This window comes from Coregonus lavaretus (assembly GCF_964263955.1).
Source record: "Coregonus lavaretus genome assembly, chromosome: 22".
In the NCBI taxonomy this organism is placed as follows: domain Eukaryota; kingdom Metazoa; phylum Chordata; class Actinopteri; order Salmoniformes; family Salmonidae; genus Coregonus; species Coregonus lavaretus.
The window spans coordinates 26,753,406-26,776,870 of record NC_140009.1 but is presented as its reverse complement, the minus strand read 5'-3'; the positions used below and the strand labels follow the sequence as shown (position 1 = coordinate 26,776,870).

The following is a 23,465-nucleotide window of genomic DNA, read 5'->3' as shown; positions in this document are numbered from 1 at the left end:
AAAGAAACTCTGGTGCATATGTGGCCTGAAACCAGGACTATGTTTACTTTGGGTGTCCTGCTCCTGAGGTGTAGACTGTAAGGTAGAGCTGTTACCTTTGATAGGGCTGTGTTTGCTATCTCCAGGGGTCCAGGAAAGCCTGACGCTGCGCTCAAAGGGGTCCGACAACTGCAAGTTTGTAGGGGGGTCTGGACGATCTGGGAGGAAGGGAAGGAAACTTTTGTTGCAAATTCAAAATATAAACTGTACAGCATGCATATTGTGTCTATCTGCTACTATTACATGATGCAATGTAATTAACATTAATTAACATTCCATAACATGTAATGAAATTGCTGAAACACAATAGTGTATCAGTGTCTTCAGAAACTATTCACACCCCTTAAATTGTTCCACATTTTGTTGTGTTACAGCCTGAATTTAAAATGGATTAAATTGAGATTTTGTGTCACTGGCCTACACACAATACCCCATAATGTCAAAGTGGAATTATGTTTTCAGAAATGTTTACAAATTAATAAGAAATGAAAAGCTGAAATATCTTGAGTGAATAAATATTCAACCCCTTTATTATGGCAAGCCTAAATAAGTTCAGGAGTAAAACATTTGCTTAACAAGTCACATAATAAGTTGCATGTAATAATAGTGTTTAACATGACTTTTGAATGACTACATCATCTCTGTACCCCACAGATACAATTATCTGTAAGGTCTCAGTCGAGCAGTGAATTTAAATTTAAAACACAGATTCAACCAAAGACCAGGGAGGTTTTCCAATGCCTCGCAATGAACAGCACCTTTTGGTAGATGGGTAAAAAAAAAAGCAGACATTGAATATCCCTTTGAGCATGGTGAAGTTATTAATTACACTTTGGATGGTGTATCAATACACCCAGTCACTACAAAGATACAGGCGTCCTTCCTAACTCAGTTGCCGGAGAGGAAGGAAACCGCTCAGAGATTTCACCATGAACCATGAGATTTCACCATGAACCATGAGATTTCACCATGAACCATGAGATTTCACCATGAACCATGAGATTTCACCATGATGCTTTTAATCATTAAAGATTGGAGCTAAGCATAGTCAAAATCCTAGAGGGAAACCTGGTTCAGTCTGCTTTCCACCAGACACTGGGAGATTAATTCACCTTCAGCAAGACAATAACCTAAAACACAAGGCCAAATCTACACTGGAGTTACTTACCAAGATGACATTGAATGTTCCTGAGTGGCATAGTTACAGTTTTGACATAAATCGGTTTGAAAATCTATGGCAAGTCATGAACATGGCAGTCTAGCAATGATCAACAAACAACTTGACAGAGCTTGAAGAATTTTGTTCAATCCAGGTGTGCAATGCTCTTAGAGACTTACCCAAAACTACTCATAGCTTTAATTGCTGCCAAAGGTGATTCTAACATGTATTGACTCAGGGGGTTGAATACTTATGTAAATGAGATATTTCTGTATTTTATTTTTCAATACATTTGCAAACATTTCTAAAAACATGTTTTCACTTTGTCATTATGGGGTATTGTGTGTAGATGGGTGAGAAACAACATATATTTAATCCATTTTGAATTCAGGCTGTAACACAACAAAATGTGGAATAAGTCAAGGGGTATGAATACTTTCTGAAGGCACTGTATGTATGTTTACTAAGCGCCACGTTAGAGTCCTACCCATCACCACCAGGTGGGCGGAGACAGTGTTCTTGTCTATCTCAGTCTTGATGATGCAGGTGTAGTTCCCTTCGTCTCCTCTGTTGACGTTTGTGATGACCAGAGTTGAATCATCCAGCGACACCCTGGAGATAATTAACAGGACACAATACTGATGACATTAGGAAGTCATCTTGACAAATTCAGTTGAACAATTCACCATTTAGCCTTTAGTTATACTCATATATAGACTATAACTCTGTTAGTTTGAAGTTAGCTATAACTATAACTAGGATGTTAGGGTGTCAAAAGAAACCCCATGGTTACAATGGTTACAAGGACGAGTAGTCATATTCATGCTCACCTCCAGCCTATGATGAGGAACTGTTTGTTCTTCAGCCAGGTGGTGGTGACGGTGACCGTGGGGTCATGTTCGGCCTTACACTCCAACCGGACATCAGTCCCCCGGAGGACTCTCATATTATCTGGCCGTTTGAGGATTTTGGTGGACTCTGAAAAAAAGAGGATACGGACCATGAGAACACCTGCAATGTACAGTGTAGATTGAACCACATGCAGAAGCGTTACAGTTAGGCTATTATTGGGTATTCACCTTTGACCTCTAATTTGACCTGGTTTTCGTCTCGTCCTGCGACATTGCTGACAATACACAGGTATGTCCCCTGGTCGTCCATACGGGTGCCTCTGATCTGCAGGGTCCCGTTGCTGTGTACTTTAAAGCGATTTCCCTCTAGATTGCCAAGTCCATACTTAGACCTGTGCAAAAAGAGGTAGACAGTTACACACATGCATACACACATATACTTGAGAGAAGAGCATCATAAACATGTTCTCACCAGCGCAGATCAGGCACGGGTGAGCCAAAATAGCGGCAGTCTAGCCAGGCGCGGCTGCCCTCAATGACCTTCACCAGGGCAGTCCTGGGCCTGAGGATACGTGGTGTTGCATCTACAGAAACAGAACATATGACCGTACCAATGCTTTCAACAAACAGAGAGGGTTATGGTTATTTTCTGCAAATGAATATGGTATCTTACGCAGTACATTGATGTAGGCATTGGCAAACAGGTAGCCATACTGGTTGGAGGCGTTGCACTGGTAAACACCAGTGTTCGCCACAGTCACTGAAAGGAAGGTAATTGTATCCCCTGACACCTGCCTGTTTGGGACCAGAGTGGCATCTGGAACAAGCATATAGTACAGTAAGTAAAATACTGCGTCCTTGCAGTTAAAGAACAGTTTGTTACTTTACTATACAGTCTTTTCAGTTAAGTGACAAAAACGGCAGATTGTATACATAAAACGTGTAATTGAGCAATTTGAGTGTCATCTCATGCAGTCATTTGCAACAGTGCATTTGGGTACTTAGGGTGGCTGTGCTTACCTTCGATTGAATCTCCGTTGATAAACCAGCGGATACTGGGCCGAGGGATGCCGTCAGAGCGGCACACTAAACGTGCATTCTCCTCTGGGGCCAGCACCAGGTTACTGGGCTTCTCCAACCAGAATGGAGCCGCTGTTAAATATATGGCTGAGGTCAGCATTTTAGAAGAAACAAAAATCAAAGCTACATCAGTGAATATTTGCTATATGAGTGGTTCATAGAAAGTATTACCAAATGAGCTATTTCCTCCCATAGTAAACCAAACAGTAGCTATGTTTCCATTAACATGTCCAGTGATTTTTTTGTCAACATTTAGAAAGTTTGCATAGAAAATAGATGCGACAATTGCCTACTCGGGTGCGTTTCCATTTAACTAACCTAACGTAGCAGGCGCAAAATAAATGCCTGAATCTAGATCACTTACATACTGGTCTTGATGAGAAAGTTCAACCAATCCAGTAAATGTGGAGGTAGAGTTAAGATGGAGTGTTGCCTTGTTAACGTCCAAAAGCGGAAGTCATGTCACAGGATCTGTTTTCATTTCCCCTGAAAACCGGAACATCCGGTTGTTGGGGATTCGGCAGAGGCTACCAAGGGGCCAGGGTTCCGGGCTAGAAGCACGGTTTCGACTGCTCCTACAGTTTTGCTTCGGTAGTGCAGTTTAACTGACGCCCGGCCCAAAAATACAATTTCCACACACGGCCACATAGAGAAGTCAGATTAGAAAATTCCTAATAAGACACTTTAGTTATTACCTTTGTACACAAAAAAATTCATTGAATTATTCAAATAATTGTCGCTGAGGCGTAATGATGTCACACCTAAAAAAACTAATTTTCACAAAAACCTAGAGTGTCGAATAAAAATGTAATGGTTGAAGTGTTGCCATTACCATTTTAGGCAAATTGCGCATTAATACATTGGCAACAGCATGTATGCCCTCCCACCTATCTGTTTCATGTCTCAGGTAGCCCGAGAAAGCCAGCATGGATAGACGCAAAAATGTACTAATATTTTCTATATTCTAATATTTCTCATGTGCCAAAGTATCGCCACATTGCGACATTGCTTTGGTTGAATAAACCAGGGTCAATGGAAACCTGCCTAGTGAAATGAAAAATGTATGTGAAAGATCAATGGGAGAGGTAATATTGTGAAAATATCCCCGTATCTGTGTGTTGGTGTGATGGAAAATAGGTATGAAGATGTTGTCTGACCTTTGATCTGGACAGTGATGGTGTGTTCCAGGTATCCAATCTTGTTAGTAGCCGTGCAGGTGTATTCACCAGTGTCCTCAAATGCAGTCTTGGGGATCTGCAACAACTTGTTGTAGTTCTTCAACTTAATGTTGGTTGTGTCCAGTTCCTTTCCATCTTTGGTCCATGTGATGACAGGGGTTGGACTATGGTCAAATATGGTAAAACAACAACAAAAATGAGGCAATTTCAGGGTCATTTTAGAGGGTTCTTTTAAAAGTGAACAGCCTGAGCAAAAAAAAACATACATATTGGCTAAGTTAAACATTTCATGAAGCGATTTATTACTGTGGCTTGTGAAAGCAGACACACTGTAAATATTGTCCAAATTATTTCAGACTATTTATTATTATTCTTTGGAACACTACTCCTCTTAAACCGTTTAAGCTAGAAACACCATTCAAACTGTGTAGACAGGTCTAGAATAGTTTGCTTGCGTACAACTTTTATACTTTTTAAACAATAAAACGTTTTGTCCTTTTTTTGTCCTCCATACACTTTCATGGAATTTCCTCAACATTCTAAAGGGCTCATTGTGACATCATGACTTCCAACATTCTATTCTATTCACTGTAAACAAGATACAGTGCCTTGCAAAAGTATTCATCCCCCTTGGCATTTTTCCTATTTTGTTGCATTACAACCTGTAATTTAAATGGATTTTTATTTGGATTTCATGTACTGGACATACACAAAATAGTCCAAATTGGTGAAGTGAAATGAAAAAAAGAACTTGTTTCAAAAAATTCTAAAACATTGTTAACGGAAAAGTGGTGCGTGCATATGTATTCACCCCCTTTGCTATGAAGCCCCTAAATAAGATCTGGGGCAACCAATTACCTTCAGAAGTCACATAATTAGTTAAATAAAGTCCACCTGTGTGCAATCTAAGTGTCACATGATCTCAGTATATATACACCTGTTCTGAAAGGCCCCAGAGTCTGCAATACCACTAAGCAAGGGGCACCACCAAGCAAGTGGCACCATGTAGACCAAGGAGCTCTCCAAACAGGTCAGGGACAAAGTTGTGGAGAAGTACAGATCAGGGTTGGGTTATAAAAAAAGATCCACAACTTTGAACATCCCACGGAGCACCATTAAATCCATTATAAAAAAATGGAAAGAATATGGCACCACAACAAACCTGCCAAGTGAGGGCCACCCACCAAAACTCACGGACCAGGCAAGGAGGGCATTAATCAGAGAGGCAACAAAGACACCAAAGATAACCCTGAAGGAGCTGCAAAGCTCCACAGCGGAGATTGGAGTATCTGTCCATAGGACCACTTTAAGCCGTACACTCCACAGAGCTGGGCTTTACGGAAGAGTGGCCAGAAAAAAAGCAATTGGTTAAAGAAAAAAATAAGCAAACACGTTTGGTGTTCGCCAAAAGGCATGTGCGAGACTCCCCAAACATATGGAAGAAGGTACTCTGGTCAGATGAGAATAAAATTGAGCTTTGGCCATCAAGGAAGAAAAAAATAAGCAAACACGTTTGGTGTTCGCCAAAAGGCATGTGCGAGACTCCCCAAACAAATGGAAGAAGGTACTCTGGTCAGATGAGAATAAAATTGAGCTGGCGCAAACCCAACACCTCTCATCACCCCGAGAACACCATCTCCACAGTGAAGCATGGTGGTGGCAGCATCATGCTGTGGGGATGTTTTTCATCGGCAGGGACTGGGAAACTGGTCAGAATTGAAGGAATGATGGATGGCGCTAAATACAGGGAAATTCTTGAGGGAAAACTGTTTCAGACTTCCAGAGATTTGAGACTGGGAAGGAGGTTCACCTTCCAGCAGGACAATGACCCTAAGCATACTGCTAAAGCAACACTCGAGTGGTTTAAGGGGAAACATGTAAATGTCTTGCAATGGCCTAGTCAAAGCCCAGACCTCAATCCAATTGAGAATCTGTGGTATGACTTAAAGATTGCTGTACACCAGCGGAACCCATCCAAGTTGAAGGCGCTGGAGCAGTTTTGCCTTGAAGAATGGGCAAAAATCCCAGTGGCTAGATGTGCCAAGCTTATAGAGACATATCCCAAGAGACTTGCAGCTGTAATTGCTGCAAAATGTGTCTCTACAAAGTATTGACTTTGGGGGGGTGAATAGTTATGCACGCTCAAGTTTTCTGTTTTTTTTGTCTTATTTCTTGTTTGTTTCACAATAAAAAATATTTTTGCATCTTCAAAGTGGTAGGCATGTTGTGTAAATCAAATGATACAACCCCCCCAAAAATCAATTTTAATTCCAGGTTGAAAGGCAACAAAATAGGAAAAATGCCAAGGGGGGTGAATACTTTCGCAAGCCACTGTAACTTTTGACACAAAATCGACTACTATGACCACTTTCCCAGCCATTTAGACAAAAAGTTAGAGCATATGAAATCTTTGTCTACTTCTCTGCTATTTAAATCTGAAATCAGAACACTTCTTCCACTACCACAAAAATACTTTTAAATAGCTGAAGCAAGAAACACAATTTTACTTCATGTGACCATCTAGTTTCATTTGGAACCTGACACTACATTCACATACACTGGGTAATAGTAATACAATGACTAACCCCAATGGTAACATTTGATAAACACTTGATGAACATTAATGTTTGTGGTTGAGAGGATCACTCACACTCCAGCAGCGATGCACTCGAGGAGCAGCTCCTCCCCCTGCAGGACAGTCTGGGAGCTGGACCTTCCGGCCGGAGACAAGAAGGTGGGGGCTGCCTCAGACACCATGCGCGCTGTTGAGGGAACACACCTGATGATTTAATTATCCCGGAGTGAAGACTTTCCCCACTGTCAAATATCATGACAGCAGGGACTAGGGCTGTGGATTGACTACTGGGACTACACTGGGAGCAAATTCTTATTTTCACTCCACAACAACACTGTCTGATCCTTATTTCAAGGCATGTCAATGTTATAGAAGATTGTTATAGGATGTTATGTTGTGTTAAGATGAGGAGATCGTTCATTTCTGGTTGTATATTTCAAAATAAAATTACAACAAAATGCAGATCAGTAAGATCAGAGGAGAACGGTAAATCATTTTAGCTGATAGTCTGAAATAAACAATGTGGAATCTGTAAGTATGCTAATAAAAACAAATGAAAACATACAGCAGTGAGCCAAGAAGGGGGGAAAGCAACTGTTTAATGAGGTAGGCAAGTTAGTACATGGTAGTAAATAAAATGGTGGGATCCTTGTGTCACATACTGTTGTTGCATATTATACAGTAACCAATACTAACTTGTGAGGACTCTGACGGTAATAGGCATCTTCTGCTGGATAATGTTTTTGTAGGGGAAGCGTGCATTGCAGCAGTAGTCGGTGGCAGAGTCATTGACGTAGACATTAGAGAAGTAGAGATCTCCATTCACCCCCATAGACACTCTACGGTCCTGTTTGATAGGCAGCATGACTGGGGGATGGGGCTGGTGAGGCCAGTTGAAAGGTCTACCAGATGAACCTGAAATTGAATATTAAGTTATGAATGCATTTCCTGGTAAGGTCATCTTGAGTCAATATGATAAAAAGTGGGACGTCCACACAGATCATGTTTGGGATAAGTATCAGAATACAAAAAATAAGTACAAAATAAGCTAATCAGTTCAGAAAGAGAGACAAGTGGTTGTCATTAGTTATAGAATATAAAATGCCATTCCTAGACACGATGTACTACTGATTTGAGAAAATGAGTTAGGCCTACTCACACTTGCTCATCCAGTAGGTCTCAGGTTTGGGAGGGCCTGGAGGAGGGCTGCAGTCCAGGACCAGAGGGAGACCAACACTCACTGTTACCGGCTCCAACATCTCTCTGGGCCACAGAAGGGCCCCTGACATGGACACATAGGGGTAATTTGTTTATTTGCTTACATAGGGTTAAGAGGATGAGGTAAGAGACATTTAATCTAGGGATCAGAATCTTGCTGGGACATGGACTTATCTCAACATCTTTTGAGGTCTGTAAACGGCAGACAAAATTGGACTTTGGAGTGATTTGTCCCTTTAGGCTTTGCTTGGTTCTGCCACAAACATTTAGCATTTTAAAGGTTTGAGACCCTGGCTTTTCTAATGTACTCTGTGACAATGGATTCAAAAGCCTGAATGGAGTGGCAGCTTACTAGAGATGTGTAGGTTGATCTTGTTTGAGTATGCAGTGCCATACTCATTGGTGGCAACACACTGGTACTCCCCCTCATAGGCCTCCGGGTCAGCCCAGGCATAGATGTCCAGCGTCCCCGAATGTCTCCTCATTGAGGCCTGAGGGTCCCGTGCCACGTTGAAATACTTCCCATTACGCCGCCATGAGAAACTTAGGGATAAAGGCAAGTCTTTTGGATCAGGTAATTAAAGGTGTTCTACTACAGCTACTCAAAATATTTACATGGTTTTGAACTATAAAGAAAGTGCTGCGGATGTGTCTGTTCTTACATGGGTATGTCAGTTCTTACATACAGTTGAAGTCGGAAGTTTACATACACTTAGGTTGGAGTCATTAAAACTTGTTTTTCAACCACTCCACAATATTTGGTCAGAGTAACAAGACAGAGCTTTTTATTTTCAGTACGGTACAAGAAAGAAGTGACATTGGAGCCAGTGGATGATAAAGATCAGGAGGGATCATTTGACTATCGGTAGGCAACATAAAAGAACTGGCTGAATATCAACTGAGAAAACCTTGACTTGAGATACAATTGAAGTCGGAAGTTTACATACACTTAGGTTGGAGTCATTAAAACTCGTTTTTCAACCACTCCACAAATTTCTTGTTAACAAACTATAGTGCAAGTTATTTTTCCAACAATTGTTTACAGACAGATTATTTCACTTATAATTCACTGAATCACAATTCCATTGGGTCAGAAGTTTACATACACTAAGTTGACTTTGCCCTTAAACAGCTTGGAAAATTCCAGAAAATGATGTCATTGCTTTAGAAGCTTCTGATAGGCTAATTGACATAATTTGAGTCAATTGGAGGTGTACCTGTGGATGTATGTCAAGGCCTACCTTCAAACTCAGTACCTCTTTGCTTGACATCATTGGAAAATCAAAAGAAATCAGCCAAGATTTGTAGACCTCCACAAGTCTGGTTCATCCTTGGGAGCAATTTCCAAACGCCTGAAGGTACCACGTTTGTCTGTACAAACAATAGGACGCAAGTATAAACACCATGAAAATCAATCCCAGAACAACAGCAAAAAACAACATCTTTTTGTGAAGATGCTGGAGGAAACAGGTACAAAGGTATCTATATCCACAGTAAAACGAGTCCTATATTGACATAACCTGAAAGGCCGCTCAGCAAGGAAGAAGCCACTGCTCCAAAACCACCATAAAAAAGCCAGACTACGGTTTGCAACTGCACATGGGGACAAAGATTGTACTTTTTGGAGAAATGTCCTCTGGTCTGATGAAACAAAAATAGAACTGTTTGGCCATAATGACCATCGTTATGTTTGGAGGAAAAAGGGGGTGGCTTACAAGCCGAAGAACACCATCCCAACCGTGAAGCACGGGGGTGGCAGCATCATGCTGTGGGGGTGCTTTGCTGCAGGAGGGACTAGTGCACTTCACAAAATAGATGGCATCATGAGGAAGGAAAATTATGTGGATATATTGAAGCAACATCATTCAGGAAGTTAAAGCTTGGTCGCAAATGGGTCTTCCAAATGGACAATGACCCCAAGCATACTTCCAAAGTTGTGGCAAAATGGCTTAAGGACAATAAAGTCAAGGTATTGGAGTGGCCATCACAAAGCCCTGACCTCAATCGCATAGAAAATTTGAGGGCAGAACTGAAAAAGCTTGTGTGAGCATGGAGGCCTACAAACCTGACTCAGTTCACCAGCTCTGTCAGGAGGAATGGGCTAAAATTCCCCCAACTTATTGTGGGAAGCTTGTGGAAGGCTACCCGAAACATTTGACCCAAGTTAAACAATTTAAAGGCAATGCTACCAAATACTAATTGAGTGTATGTAAACTTCTGACCCACTGGGAATGTGATGAAATAAATAAAAGCTGAAATAAATCATTCTCTCTACTATTATTCTGACATTTCACATTCTTAAAATAAAGTGGTGATCCTAACTGACCTAAGACAGGGAATTGTTAGGAATTGTGAAAAACTGAGTTTAAATGTATTTGGCTAAGGTGTATGTAAACTTCCGACTTCAACTGTAGGTGTGTCAGTTCTTACATGCGTGTGTCAGTTCTTACCTGGGTGTGTCAGTTCTTACATGTGTCTGTGAGTTCTTACCTGGGTGTGTCAGTTCTTACCTGGGTGTGTCAGTTCTTACCTGGGTGTGTCAGTTCTTACCTGGGTGTGTCAGTTCTTACATGTGTCTGTGAGTTCTTACCTGGGTGTGTCAATTCTTACATGGGTGTGTCAGTTCTTACCTGGGTGTGTCAGTTCTTACATGTGTCTGTGAGTTCTTACCTGGGTGTGTCAGTTCTTACATGTGTGTGTCAGTTCTTACATGGGTGTGTCAGTTCTTACATGTGTGTGTCAGTTCTTACATGGGTGTGTCAGTTCTTACATGTGTGTGTCAGTTCTTACATTGGGTGGGGGGTGCCTTTGGCTTCACACTCCACGACCATGTTGTCTCTGGGGTCCACGACAAGTTCCTTCAACGACTGTTTTATAATGGTGGGGGGCTGTCTGACTGTAGGTGGACAAGTAAAAATTAAAGACCTTATTACATTAGGATTGTACATTTATTGACATTCTGTATTTAAGCAATAAGGCATGATGTGGTGTGGTACAGTGCCTTCGGAAAGTATTCAGACCCCTTGACCTTTTCCACATTTTGTTACGTTACAGCCTTGTTCTGAAATGGATTAAATGGATTTTCCCCTAATCAATCTACACACAATACCCCATAATGACAAAGCAAAAACAGGTTTTGAGACATTTTTGTAAATTCATTAAAAATAAAAAACGGAAATATGACATTTACATAAGTATTCAGACCCTTTACTCAGTACTTTGTTGAAGCACCTTTGGCAGCGATTACAGTCTCGAGTCTTCTTTTTTTTTCCTTTTTTTTTTGTGTGTGACTTTTTTCTAGTTAGTAGATCAGCTTTAATATTGCAGATAGATTGTAACTTCCATCAATGTAATTGTCTGCATCACTTCCAATCCCCCATATGTTTTTTTTTCACTCGCATATATATATATATATATATATATATATATATATATATATATATAAATATATATATACATATACATTTCCTTTTAAAAAATATATTTCCCTTTATTACTTTCCAACCCCACCACCCCTTCCCTAATTGGAGTAAACTAGTGAACAACAATGCTTAGGCCTCTACTTCCAGCTTATACATATGATATACATTTTATGGACACAGTCAATTTTACAATAATTATATTTTGTTTGTTTTTACTCCTGAACTTCCTCTACCCTCAACCTCTCCGATCATTTTCATGATGTCCATCCGGTTTGCTTCTATATGCCATATCTTTCTAACTGTGCTCTTTCACAAAAGCTCTCAACCTATAACCTATATACTTATTATGGACACAGTATGCTTACATTATTAGTTATCTTGTTGTTATTAGTTGTTGTTAGTTGTTATTAGTCCCATCCTTCAACTCCATTCAACACCACCCATCTATCTCTTAACACCATCCATATTTGATTTCTATTTGCCATATATTTTTCAACTGTACTGTGATGTTTTACAAAGGTTCTGAACCTTTCTTTTCTCTTTGTTTCTACAGATTGTAAATTTAAAATAAACATTTTTGCTAAAAGCATTATTATATTATTTATCGATTGACTATGACTTTTCAGATCACCCATTAATGCTATCTGCAGGGTTAGCTCCAGGTAAATATTGCAATCCTTTAGCCATTCCTGGACCTGTGTCCAAAAACAAGCTACAAATGGACAGTACCAAAACAAATGATCTAATGATTCTGTCCCTTCGCAGCAAAATCTGCAGAGCTGGGAAGATTGTATCCCCCATATAAATAACATTATATTGGTAGCAAGAATTGTATTTAATAATTTAAATTGAAAAATTCTAAGTTTTGAATACGGCGTTGTTTTGCGTATCAGTTCATAAACACTATGCCATGGGATCGGTACGTCAAAAATCTCTTCCCAACTATTTTGCAATATATATGGGGTGGCTGTCAATCCTTTGGTCCTTAAATGAAACTGGTATACTTTGTTATTTATCACAGTTTTCTTTAACCAATTATGTTCTTTAACGCAAGGCCGACAGACAAGTTCCTTACATTTTCCCCCTTCCACTTTCCTCTTCCATTTTTGCGGTAATGCTGCAATTATTTGGTTGTAATTTTGGGTAGAGCAGACATTTCCATATGTTTTTGTTAGCTGCATGTGCGACATAACTCCACCAGTCCTACCGATGATATAATTTACGAAGATTATACCTTTTTTAAACATTTTGTCCAAAAAAATGTTTTTTTATCAATTAGTATATTTGAGTTTAACCACAATATTTGTTGCATTATTTGTTCTGTCGTTTCTGGAGGATTAAATTGAAAATGCAACCAACTTTCTATGTGTTGTTTTAGAAATATTGATATTTGGGAGATTATTTCCTTTTCAAATAACTGAAAGTGTGAGGTTGTAATCTGAATAAAGGGAAAAAGGCCATTCTTGAACATTGGGTGAGACAATCTTACTAATTTGCTAGAGAACCAGTTCGGATTGAAGCTTTTAGTGATAGGTCTAATGCTTTAATATTTAATAATTTATTTCCTCAGAATTCATATTCATTATAATAATAGGCCCTTTTAATTTTATCTGGCTTGCCGTTCCAAATAAAATTGAATATTTTTTTCTCATATAATTTAAAAAACTGTTCGCTAGGCGTAGGCAAGACCATAAGCAAATAGGTAAACTGGGATAATACTAAAGAGTTAATCAAGGTGATTTTTCCACAAATTGACAGGTATTTACCTTTCCATGGTTGCAAGATCTTATCTATTTTTGCTAACTTTCTATTAAAATGTAATGGAGTGAGATCATGTATTTCATATGTACAGTGGGGGAAAAAAGTATTTAGTCAGCCACCAATTGTGCAAGTTCTCCCACTTAAAAAGATGAGAGAGGCCTGTAATTTTCATCATAGGTACACGTCAACTATGACAGACAAAATGAGAATTTTTTTTCCAGAAAATCACATTGTAGGATTTTTAATGAATTTATTTGCAAATTATGGTGGAAAATAAGTATTTGGTCAATAACAAAAGTTTCTCAATACTTTGTTATATACCCTTTGTTGGCAATGACACAGGTCAAACGTTTTCTGTAAGTCTTCACAAGGTTTTCACACACTGTTGCTGGTATTTTGACCCATTCCTCCATGCAGATCTCCTCTAGAGCAGTGATGTTTTGGGGCTGTCGCTGGGTAACACAGACTTTCAACTCCCTCCAAAGATTTTCTATGGGGTTGAGATCTGGAGACTGGCTAGGCCACTCCAGGACCTTGAAATGCTTCTTACGAAGCCACTCCTTCGTTGCCCGGGCAGTGTGTTTGGGATCATTGTCATGCTGAAAGACCCAGCCACGTTTCATCTTCAATGCCCTTGCTGATGGAAGGAGGTTTTCACTCAAAATCTCACGATACATGGCCCCATTCATTCTTTCCTTTATACGGATCAGTCGTCCTGGTCCCTTTGCAGAAAAACAGCCCCAAAGCATGATGTTTCCACCCCCATGCTTCACAGTAGGTATGGCATTCTTTGTCCTCCAAACACGACGAGTTGAGTTTTTACCAAAAAGTTATATTTTGGTTTCATCTGACCATATGACATTCTCCCAATCCTCTTCTGGATCATCCAAATGCACTCTAGCAAACTTCAGACAGGCCTGGACATGTACTGGCTTAAGCAGGGGGACACGTCTGGCACTGCAGGATTTGAGTCCCTGGCGGCGTAGTGTGTTACTGATGGTAGGCTTTGTTACTTTGGTCCCAGCTCTCTGCAGGTCATTCACTAGGTCCCCCTGTGTGGTTCTGGGATTTTTGCTCACCGTTCTTGTGATCATTTTGACCCCACGGGGTGAGATCTTGCGTGGAGCCCCAGATCGAGGGAGATTATCAGTGGTCTTGTATGTCTTCCATTTCCTAATAATTGCTCCCACAGTTGATTTCTTCAAACCAAGCTGCTTACCTATTGCAGATTCAGTCTTCCCAGCCTGGTGCAGGTCTACAATTTTGTTTCTGGTGTCCTTTGACAGCTCTTTGGTCTTGGCCATAGTGGAGTTTGGAGTGTGACTGTTTTAGGTTGTGGACAGGTGTCTTTTATACTGATAACAAGTTCAAACAGGTGCCATTAATACAGGTAACGAGTGGAGGACAGAGGAGCCTCTTAAAGAAGAAGTTACAGGTCTGTGAGAGCCAGAAATCTTGCTTGTTTGTAGGTGACCAAATACTTATTTTCCACCATAATTTGCAAATAAATTCATTAAAAATCCTACAATGTGATTTTCTGGATATTATTTTCTGTCATAGTTGACGTGTACCTATGATGAAAATTACAGGCCTCTCTCATCTTTTTAAGTGGGAGAACTTGCACAATTGGTGGCTGACTAAATACTTTTTTTCCCCACTGTATTCCCGAGTATATCCACATCACCATCAGACCATTTTATTCGTAAACTACATGGTAATGTAAATTTATTATTTTTTAGTGATCCTATTTGTAATATAGTACATTTATCATAATTTGGTTGTAATCCAGAGATGTTAGAACATGTATCTAGATCCTCTATGAGGCTCTGGAGGGATTCAAGTTGTGGATTTAAAAGAAAACATGAATCATCAGCATACAATGACACTTTTGTCTTTAAGCCCTGGATTTCTAATCCTTTGATATTATTGTTGGATCTGATTTTAATAGCTAACATCTCGATGGCCATAATAAATAGATATGCCGATAGTGGACAACCTTGTTTCACTCCTCTTCACAGTTTAAAGCTTTCTGAGAAATAGCAATTTTTTACTATTTTACACCTAGGGTTACTATACGTGATTTTAACCTATTTTATAAGAGATTCTCCAAAATTGAAATGCTCCAGGCATTTATATATAAACGCCAGTCGTACTTTATCAAATTCCTTTCGATGTCTGCTATGAATAGCAAGCCTGGTTTCCCAGATTTTTCATAGAGTTCTATTGTTTCCAGTACTTGCCTTATATTATCTCCAATGTATCTTCCATGTAGAAAACCTGTCTGATTAGAATGAATAATGTCTGACAATACCTTTTTAATTCTATGAGCTATACATATTGCTAGAATTTTTGCATCACAACTCTGAAGTGTAAGGGGCCTCCAATTTTTTTAATGGACTGGATCTTTGTATTTTCCACTTGTATCCTGTTTCAGTAATAATGAAACCAGACCTTCTTGAGTGTCTGATAATCTACCATTTACATAGGAGTGGTTAAAACATGCTAATAACGGTCCTCTGAGTATATTAAAAAAGGTTTGGTATACCTCGACTGGTATGCCATCCAACTCTGGAGTTTACCTGGACTTAAAGTCTTTAATTACATCCAGAAGTTCCTCCTCTGTAATTTCACCTTCACATTAGTCTTTCTGTATGGCTGTTAATTTTACATTATCAATAGAAAAAAAATCTCTACAATTAGCTTCAGTTAGAGGAGATGGAGGCGACTGAAACAAAAACATATGCTTAAAGTACTTTGTTTCCTCCTTCAAATATAATTTGGTGAATCATGGGTGACTCCGTCATTTGTAACCAGTTTCAGTAAATTATTTTTGGTAGCATTCCTATGCTGAAGATTAAAAAATAATTTGGTGCATTTTCCCCCATATTCCATCCAGCTTTATTTTTATAATATATTACACTTGATCTTTCTTGAATAAGTTTCTCCATTACTTTTTGTTTTTCCTCTAATTTATTCTGAGTCTCTATGTTACAGTTTTTATTGCTATCTATCTTGTCACGATCGTCAGGAACAGATGAGGACCAAGGCGCAGCGTTGCAGGCAAACATACTCATTTATTAGCGAAACGTGATCAAAACAACAAAAGACGGTAACGTGACAGTACACGGTAAAACACAACCAACTCGAAACAAGAACCCACAAAACACAAAGGAAAAACCGACAGTTTAAATATGGCTCCCAATCAGAGACAACCAGCAAACAGCTGACACTCGTTGCCTCTGATTGGGAGTCACTCAGGCCAACATAGAAAATGACAAACTAGAACCCCCAACATAGAAATATAACACATAGAATAAACACACCCTGGCTCAACAAATAGAGTCCCAGAGCCAGGGTGTGACAGTACCCCCCCCTAAAGGCGCGGACTGCGACCGCGCCTCAATAAGAGCTAAACAGGGGAGGGCTGGGTGGGCATACCTCCTCGGCGGCGGTTCTGGCTCCGGCCTTGCCCACCACCCTCCAATCAACCCCCCATAGCACCCCTGGTCCGGTCTAGCCCCGCTGGCCGGAGCCGGACTGACGACACGCACCCCTGGCTTGGTGCGTGGAGCAGGAACGGACCGGACCGGGCTGACAATGCGCACCCCTGGCTTGGTGCGTGGAGTAGCACCTGGCCGAACCTGGCTGACGATACACACCCCTGGCTTGGTGCGTGGAACAGGAATGGACCGGACCGGGCTGACGATGCGCACCCCTGGCTTGGTGCGTGGAGTAGCAACTGGCCAGACCGGGCTGACGACTCGCACCCCTGGCTTTGTGCGTGGAGCCGGAACGGGCCTCACCGGACTGACGACTCGCTCCCCTGGCTTGGTGCGAGTAGCAGGAACGGGCTGGACCAGGCTGACGACTCGCACCCCTGGCTTGGTGCGTGGAGCCGGAACGGGCCTCACCGGACTGACGACTCGCACCCCTGGCTTGGTGCGTGGAGCCGGAACGGGCCTCACCGGACTGATGACTCGCTCCCCTGGCTTGGTGCGAGTAGCAGGAATGGGCTGGACCAGGCTGACGACTCGCACCCCTGGCTTGGTGCGAGTGGCAGGAACAGGCTGGACCGGGCTGACGACTCGCACCCCTGGCTTGGTGCGAGTGGCAGGAACAGGCCGGGCCGGGCTGGCGACTCGCACCCCTGGCTTGGTGCGAGTGGCAGGAACAGGCCGGGCCGGGCTGGCGACTCGCACCCCTGGCTTGGTGCGAGTGACAGGAACAGGCCGGGCCGGGCTGGCGACTCGCACCCCTGGCTTGGTGCGAGTGGCAGGAACAGGCCGGGCCGGGCTGGCGACTCGCACCCCTGGCTTGGTGCGAGTGGCAGGAACAGGCCGGGCCGGGCTGGCGACGCGCACCGTAGCTTTGGTGCGAGTGGCAGGAACAGGCCGGGCCGGGCTGGCGACGCACACCGTAGGCTTGGTGCGAGTGGCAGGAACAGGCCGGGCCGGGCTGGCGACGCGCACCGTAGGATTGGTGCGTGGAGCAGGGACAGGCCGGGCTGGGCTGGCGACGCACCCCGTAGGCTTGGTGCGTGGAGCAGGGACAGGCCGGGCTGGGCTGGCGACGCACCCCGTAGGCTTGGTGCGTGGAGCAGGGACAGGCCGAACCGGGCTGTGGAGACGGATAGGAGACCTGGAGTGAAGAGCGGCCACCACCCGTCCTGGCTGAATGCCTACCCTCACACACTCTGTGTGAGGCATCCGCACAGGACGTACAGGGCTGTGTACCCGTACTGGCATAACAGCACGTGACACTGGAGCAGGATATCCGGGACCGCGGAGAGGCATTGGAGACCACGAGCGTTGAGCCGGCACACTCCGTCCTGGCTGCATACCCACCTTCGCACGACACGTGCGGGGTGCTCGCACAGGACGTACACGACTATGCCGGACCACTCGTGGCACAGTACGCCGCTCCGCATACCGCGGAACCTGCCCCGTCCCATGCTGCCATGCCTGAGCACGGGAAGTTGGTTCCGCTCTCCATCCAGGCTCCGTCAACCTGCCTTCTGGTCCCCCAAACCCGGTGGCCTCCTCTCCAAATCGCCCTGTGGCAGCCTCCTGCTGCCCAGCCGCCCATGCCGTGTGCCCCCCCCTAAAAATTTTTTGGGGTTGCCTCTCGTCCTTTCGACGATGACACTGCTGACGCCGCTGCTCCTCTCTCGCCAGGGCCTTAATCCTACCCCAAGGTCCCTTGCCCCCGAGCATGTCCTCCCAGGACCACGATTTGCCCACCTGGGCCATCGCCAACCTCTCCATCTCTTTACCTGGCGCTTCCTCCCATGTCCAGTCTGCCTGCTCCTGGACACGCTGCTTGGTCCTTTTATGGTGGGTTCTTCTGTCACGATCGTCAGGAACAGATGAGGACCAAGGCGCAGCGTTGCAGGCAAACATACTCATTTATTAGCGAAACGTGATCAAAACAACAAAAGACGGTAACGTGACAGTACACTGTAAAACACAACCAACTCGAAACAAGAACCCACAAAACACAAAGGAAAAACCGACAGTTTAAATATGGCTCCCAATCAGAGACAACCAGCAAACAGCTGACACTCGTTGCCTCTGATTGGGAGTCACTCAGGCCAACATAGAAAATGACAAACTAGAACCCCCAACATAGAAATATAACACATAGAATAAACACACCCTGGCTCAACAAATAGAGTCCCAGAGCCAGGGTGTGACATATCTGTTCTGTTAGACCTTCTATTTCCTTTGTTAGTATGGACTCTTTTGACCTAAATTGCTTTTGTTTTTCGAGATGAGTACTGAATTGCATGGCCTCTAAAGGCACATTTAAAGGTGTCCCATACAATAAGGGAATTTGCTGTACCTATGTTATGTCGGAAAAAAACAGTTATGAATTCCTCTGTCCTAGTTAAAAACAAGTTATCATCCAATAGGCTTTGATTAAATTTCCAATATCCTCGCCCACGTGGAAATTCAGTAAGAGTAATGTATATGCCAATTATATGATGGTCCGTCCGCATTCTGTCCCCATCAACACTTTTTAAACTTTTGGTGCCAACGAGAATGACATAAGAAAGAAGTCAAGACGACTAGCTTGATTGAGTCTCCGCCATGTATATCTCACTAGATCAGGATATTTAAGCCTCCATATATCTACTAGTTCTAATGTATCCATGACATTCATGATTTCCTTAAGAGCATGAGGGTGATTGTTTGTAGTGTGATTTCCTTTACGGTCCATTGAGCTATTTAAAACGGTATTATAATCTCCCACCATAATAATAGAGTCTTGAATTGCTTGCAGGGTTGATAATTTATTACAGTGAGGGAAAAAAGTATTTGATCCGCTGCTGATTTTGTACGTTTGCCCACTGACAACGAAATGATCAGTCTATAATTTTATTGCTAGGTTTATTTGAACAGTGAGAGACAGAATAACAACAACAAAATCCAGAAAAAACGCATGTAAAAAATGTTACAAATTGATTTGCATTTTAATGAGGGAAATAAGTATTTGACCCCCTTCTCAATCAGAAAGATTTCTGCCTCCCAGGGGTCTTTTATCCAGGTAACGAGCTGAGATTAGGAGCACACTCTTAAAGGGAGTGCTCCTAATCTCAGCTTGTTACCTGTATAAAAGACACCTGTCCACAGAAGCAATCAATCAATCAGATTCCAAACTCTCCACCATGGCCAAGACCAAAGAGCTCTCCAAGGATGTCAGGGACAAGATTGTAGACCTACACAAGGCTGGAAAGGGCTACAAGACCATCGCCAAGCAGCTTGGTGAGAAGGTGACAACAGTTGGTACGATTATTCGCAAATGGAAGAAACACAAAATAACTGTCAATCTCCCTCGGCCTGGGGATCCATGCAAGATCTCACCTCGTGGAGTTGCAATGATCATGAGAACGGTGAGGAATCAGCCCAGAACTACACAGGAGGATCTTGTCAATGATCTCAAGGCAGCTGGGACCATAGTCACCAAGAAAACAATTGGTAACACACTACGCCGTGAAGGACTGAAATCCTGCAGCGCCCGCAAGGTCCCCCTGCTCAAGAAAGCACATATACAGGCCCGTCTGAAGTTTGCCAATGAACATCTGAATGATTCAGAGGAGAACTGGGTGAAAGTGTTGTGGTCAGATGAGACCAAAATCGAGCTCTTAGCCATCAACTCAACTCGCCGTGTTTGGAGGAGGAGGAATGCTGCCTATGACCCCAAGAACACCATCCCCACCATCAAACATGGAGGTGGAAACATTATGCTTTCGGGGTGTTTTTCTGCTAAGGGGACAGGACAACTTCACCGCATCAAAGGGACGATGGACGGGGCCATGTACCGTCAAATCTTGGGTGAGAACCTCCTTCCCTCAGCCAGGGCATTGAAAATGGGTCGTGGATGGGTATTCCAGCATGACAATGACCCGAAACACACGAGATGTGTGCAAAGCTGGTGGCCAACTACAAGAAACGTCTGATCTCTGTGATAGCCAACAATGGTTTTGCCACCAAGTACTAAGTCATGTTTTGCAGAGGAGTCAAATACTTATTTCCCTCATTAAAATGCAAATCAATTAATAACATTTTTGACATGCGTTTTTCTGAAATTTTTTGTTGTTATTCTGTCTCTCACTGTTCAAATAAACCTACCATTAAAATTATAGACTGATCATGTCTTTGTCAGTGGGCAAACGTACAAAATCAGCAGGGGATCAAATACTTTTTTCCCTCACTGTATATATATTGTCAAAGAAGTGTGGATCATCATTATTTGGTCCGTAAAGGTTAATGAACCACATCTGTTTATGGTCCAATAACATATTTAAAATAATCCATCTACCTTGCGTATCTGTTTGGACAATTTGCACATTCGGATCGAAATTACTGTTAATTAATATCATCACCCATTTTGAGTTTCTTTGCCCATGGGAGAAGTATAATTTAATACATAATTTTCCAGCATTATCAATTAATATGCGTAATAATGTCGGCAGTTCATGCGTAGGATTTTAACCTATAACCCGGATTGCCATTGTATTACATTACATTTTTGACAAGCAATTATTATTTTAGCAAACAATTATTGTGGTTCATCCTATATTCTCCCTAACATCCTTACCCCCCTTGCAACAGATGTGGGATAAACACACACGCACATACTCTAACACACTCAACCCCTTTCCTCCACAATCAACCATAAAATCAGATGCTCAACGGTTGTAACATCCCAGAGCCCAACTGAAGAAAGGACCTGATTTACGAATGAATATACGAATGCATATACAGTTACAGCTGATTGAGAAAGCATGCAAGATTTAGCAAAAATTTACAACAATGTGAGATTTGATTAATCTATTTAATCTATGTCAAGTCCTAGGTGATGGAGATCAGATCCACCCTCTTCACCTGAGACACAAACACTCTGGTCCCCCGTTGTAACCATTTTTCCCAAGCATCTCCGTGCAGTCAGACCTTTGATTATTTTGTGCCACCTGGGCCACAATGATAAGCCCCCTCTCTGATTATCCGAGTGTGACCCCCTCCCCATGGGTTACTGCAGCCAGTGTTGCCAGCACTGCCACTACCTGGGTGGGGGTACCCCACCGGAATCCCCACCGGCTAGGTACAAGGTCGTCAAGGTTCTCATTAGCAGCTTTGAGAATTTCCTTGTATATTATGCTCTCCCATCAGGGGGCTCTGGCTTTGTAGGACCAACCCTGCCAGGCAGGCTCAGAATCTTGAGGGGGCGGTGCTGCTCAAGTAGGTCTCTGACCGCATTTATTTTTCTGTTTTGGCTGCATATAGTCAACTCACAGCAGGTCCATAAAACAGATGGGGACTCCTCTTTGGTGTATGGGTCGCTCAGGTTGGTGTCTAGGATATAGAGTTGGGGATCGTTCCATCATGATAGGACAATTAAAACAATTATATTAGATGTATACTATATTTTAAAATGTATATCCCTCATCTGCACAAAATTGAAAGCTCTCTCTCACAACCCCTGCTCACAGACACACGTTAGTTCTGGGATATGCAACCATTTCCTTTCTCAATCACTTAAAGCCACACTTATTCAAACACAAAAACGCACATCACACCTTCCATCACAATACATCCACACATACTGTGCCTTCTATGTCTTCTGTTTGCTATGTTTTTATCTCCACTATGTTGATTGAGTACTTGTGTTCTAATTTAGTTGTATTTGAAGATGTATTATTTTGCTTGTTATCTTTTCTTGTAATACCGTCTATTCCCTTTATAAAATACTATACCTACTATAAATGTGCTTTATTATTACAATCCCTACCATGGCTAGTATTGGGTGTTCCATTATTCGACTCCTCTATTAGAACTTTCAGAATAGCCATGGAGTAGTCTTTGTGTCGCGGAACATTTGGTTGTCAATATACAGTTTATCGACAACAAGAGCAACACGCTTCCCTTTTGATCTATTTTCCTTGATGATTGGGTACAGAACTTTGTGCCGTTCTGCAATCTCCCTCGGGAACTGATCATTCATGCCTATTTTCGTGCCAGCAAGTCTTTTACCTTTTAACCATTACATTATCCTTAAAAAAAGCAAATTTGGCAACGATTGGACGCTCATATTTCTGTCCTCTTTGTCCGAAACGGTGTACACATTCGAGTTGGATTTTGGATTTTGAAAGAAGTCCTTCACTATTTTTTTCTGTAATCTCTCCCTCTTTTTCCTGGATACCTGTAAGTACTAGATTTTCTCTCATCGATCTAGTTTGTATGTCTAGTAAGGCTTCTCTCAAAAAGTTGTTCTCCTTTTTAAGTTCCTTAACATCCGTTTCCATCCTAGTGACTGTCCCTTTTAGTTTTTTTGTATCGCTCTCCATTATCGCAGCTTTTCCGTCACTCATTTCAAGACTTGCCTTCAATCTTTTACATAATTACTGACCAACTCTAGTATGCCCAGTTTGTCATTTATCGACTGCAACAAGTCGCTTTCCACACTTACCAGTCCCAGTGGTGAAAAGCATAAATCATCTGTATCAGTCGGGAAGTCGCGTTTTCTCTTGGAGATTGATTCTCCTCGTTTATCTTCCATCATGTTTGGGAGTTGCGTGTTGTTGTAATATTTGTCGATACATTTCTCTAGCCTTATAATTTGTTTTGTGTTATTATCCAGATTGAATGTTATTACCCTCGAATATATGAAATGTTAATATTT

At 42.1% G+C, this 23,465-nt stretch overlaps 1 protein-coding gene across 1 annotated transcript in view; it reads right to left on the bottom strand.

Annotated features, from left to right (window-relative positions):
• Positions 1-23,465, bottom strand: part of LOC311149900 (neurofascin-like) — a gene marked incomplete at both ends in the record, with an annotated part of 43,337 nt that overhangs the window by 18,089 nt on the left and 1,783 nt on the right. Inside the window, 13 exons of the mRNA XM_084187134.1 lie at positions 96-197; positions 1,686-1,810; positions 2,029-2,176; positions 2,278-2,441; positions 2,522-2,633; positions 2,723-2,866; positions 3,070-3,201; positions 4,287-4,471; positions 6,958-7,069; positions 7,579-7,797; positions 8,042-8,164; positions 8,453-8,643; positions 10,891-10,996. Coding sequence (XP_084043260.1) covers positions 96-197; positions 1,686-1,810; positions 2,029-2,176; positions 2,278-2,441; positions 2,522-2,633; positions 2,723-2,866; positions 3,070-3,201; positions 4,287-4,471; positions 6,958-7,069; positions 7,579-7,797; positions 8,042-8,164; positions 8,453-8,643; positions 10,891-10,996 — 1,863 coding nt within the window. The remainder of the gene's footprint in view (positions 1-95; positions 198-1,685; positions 1,811-2,028; positions 2,177-2,277; positions 2,442-2,521; positions 2,634-2,722; positions 2,867-3,069; positions 3,202-4,286; positions 4,472-6,957; positions 7,070-7,578; positions 7,798-8,041; positions 8,165-8,452; positions 8,644-10,890; positions 10,997-23,465) is intronic.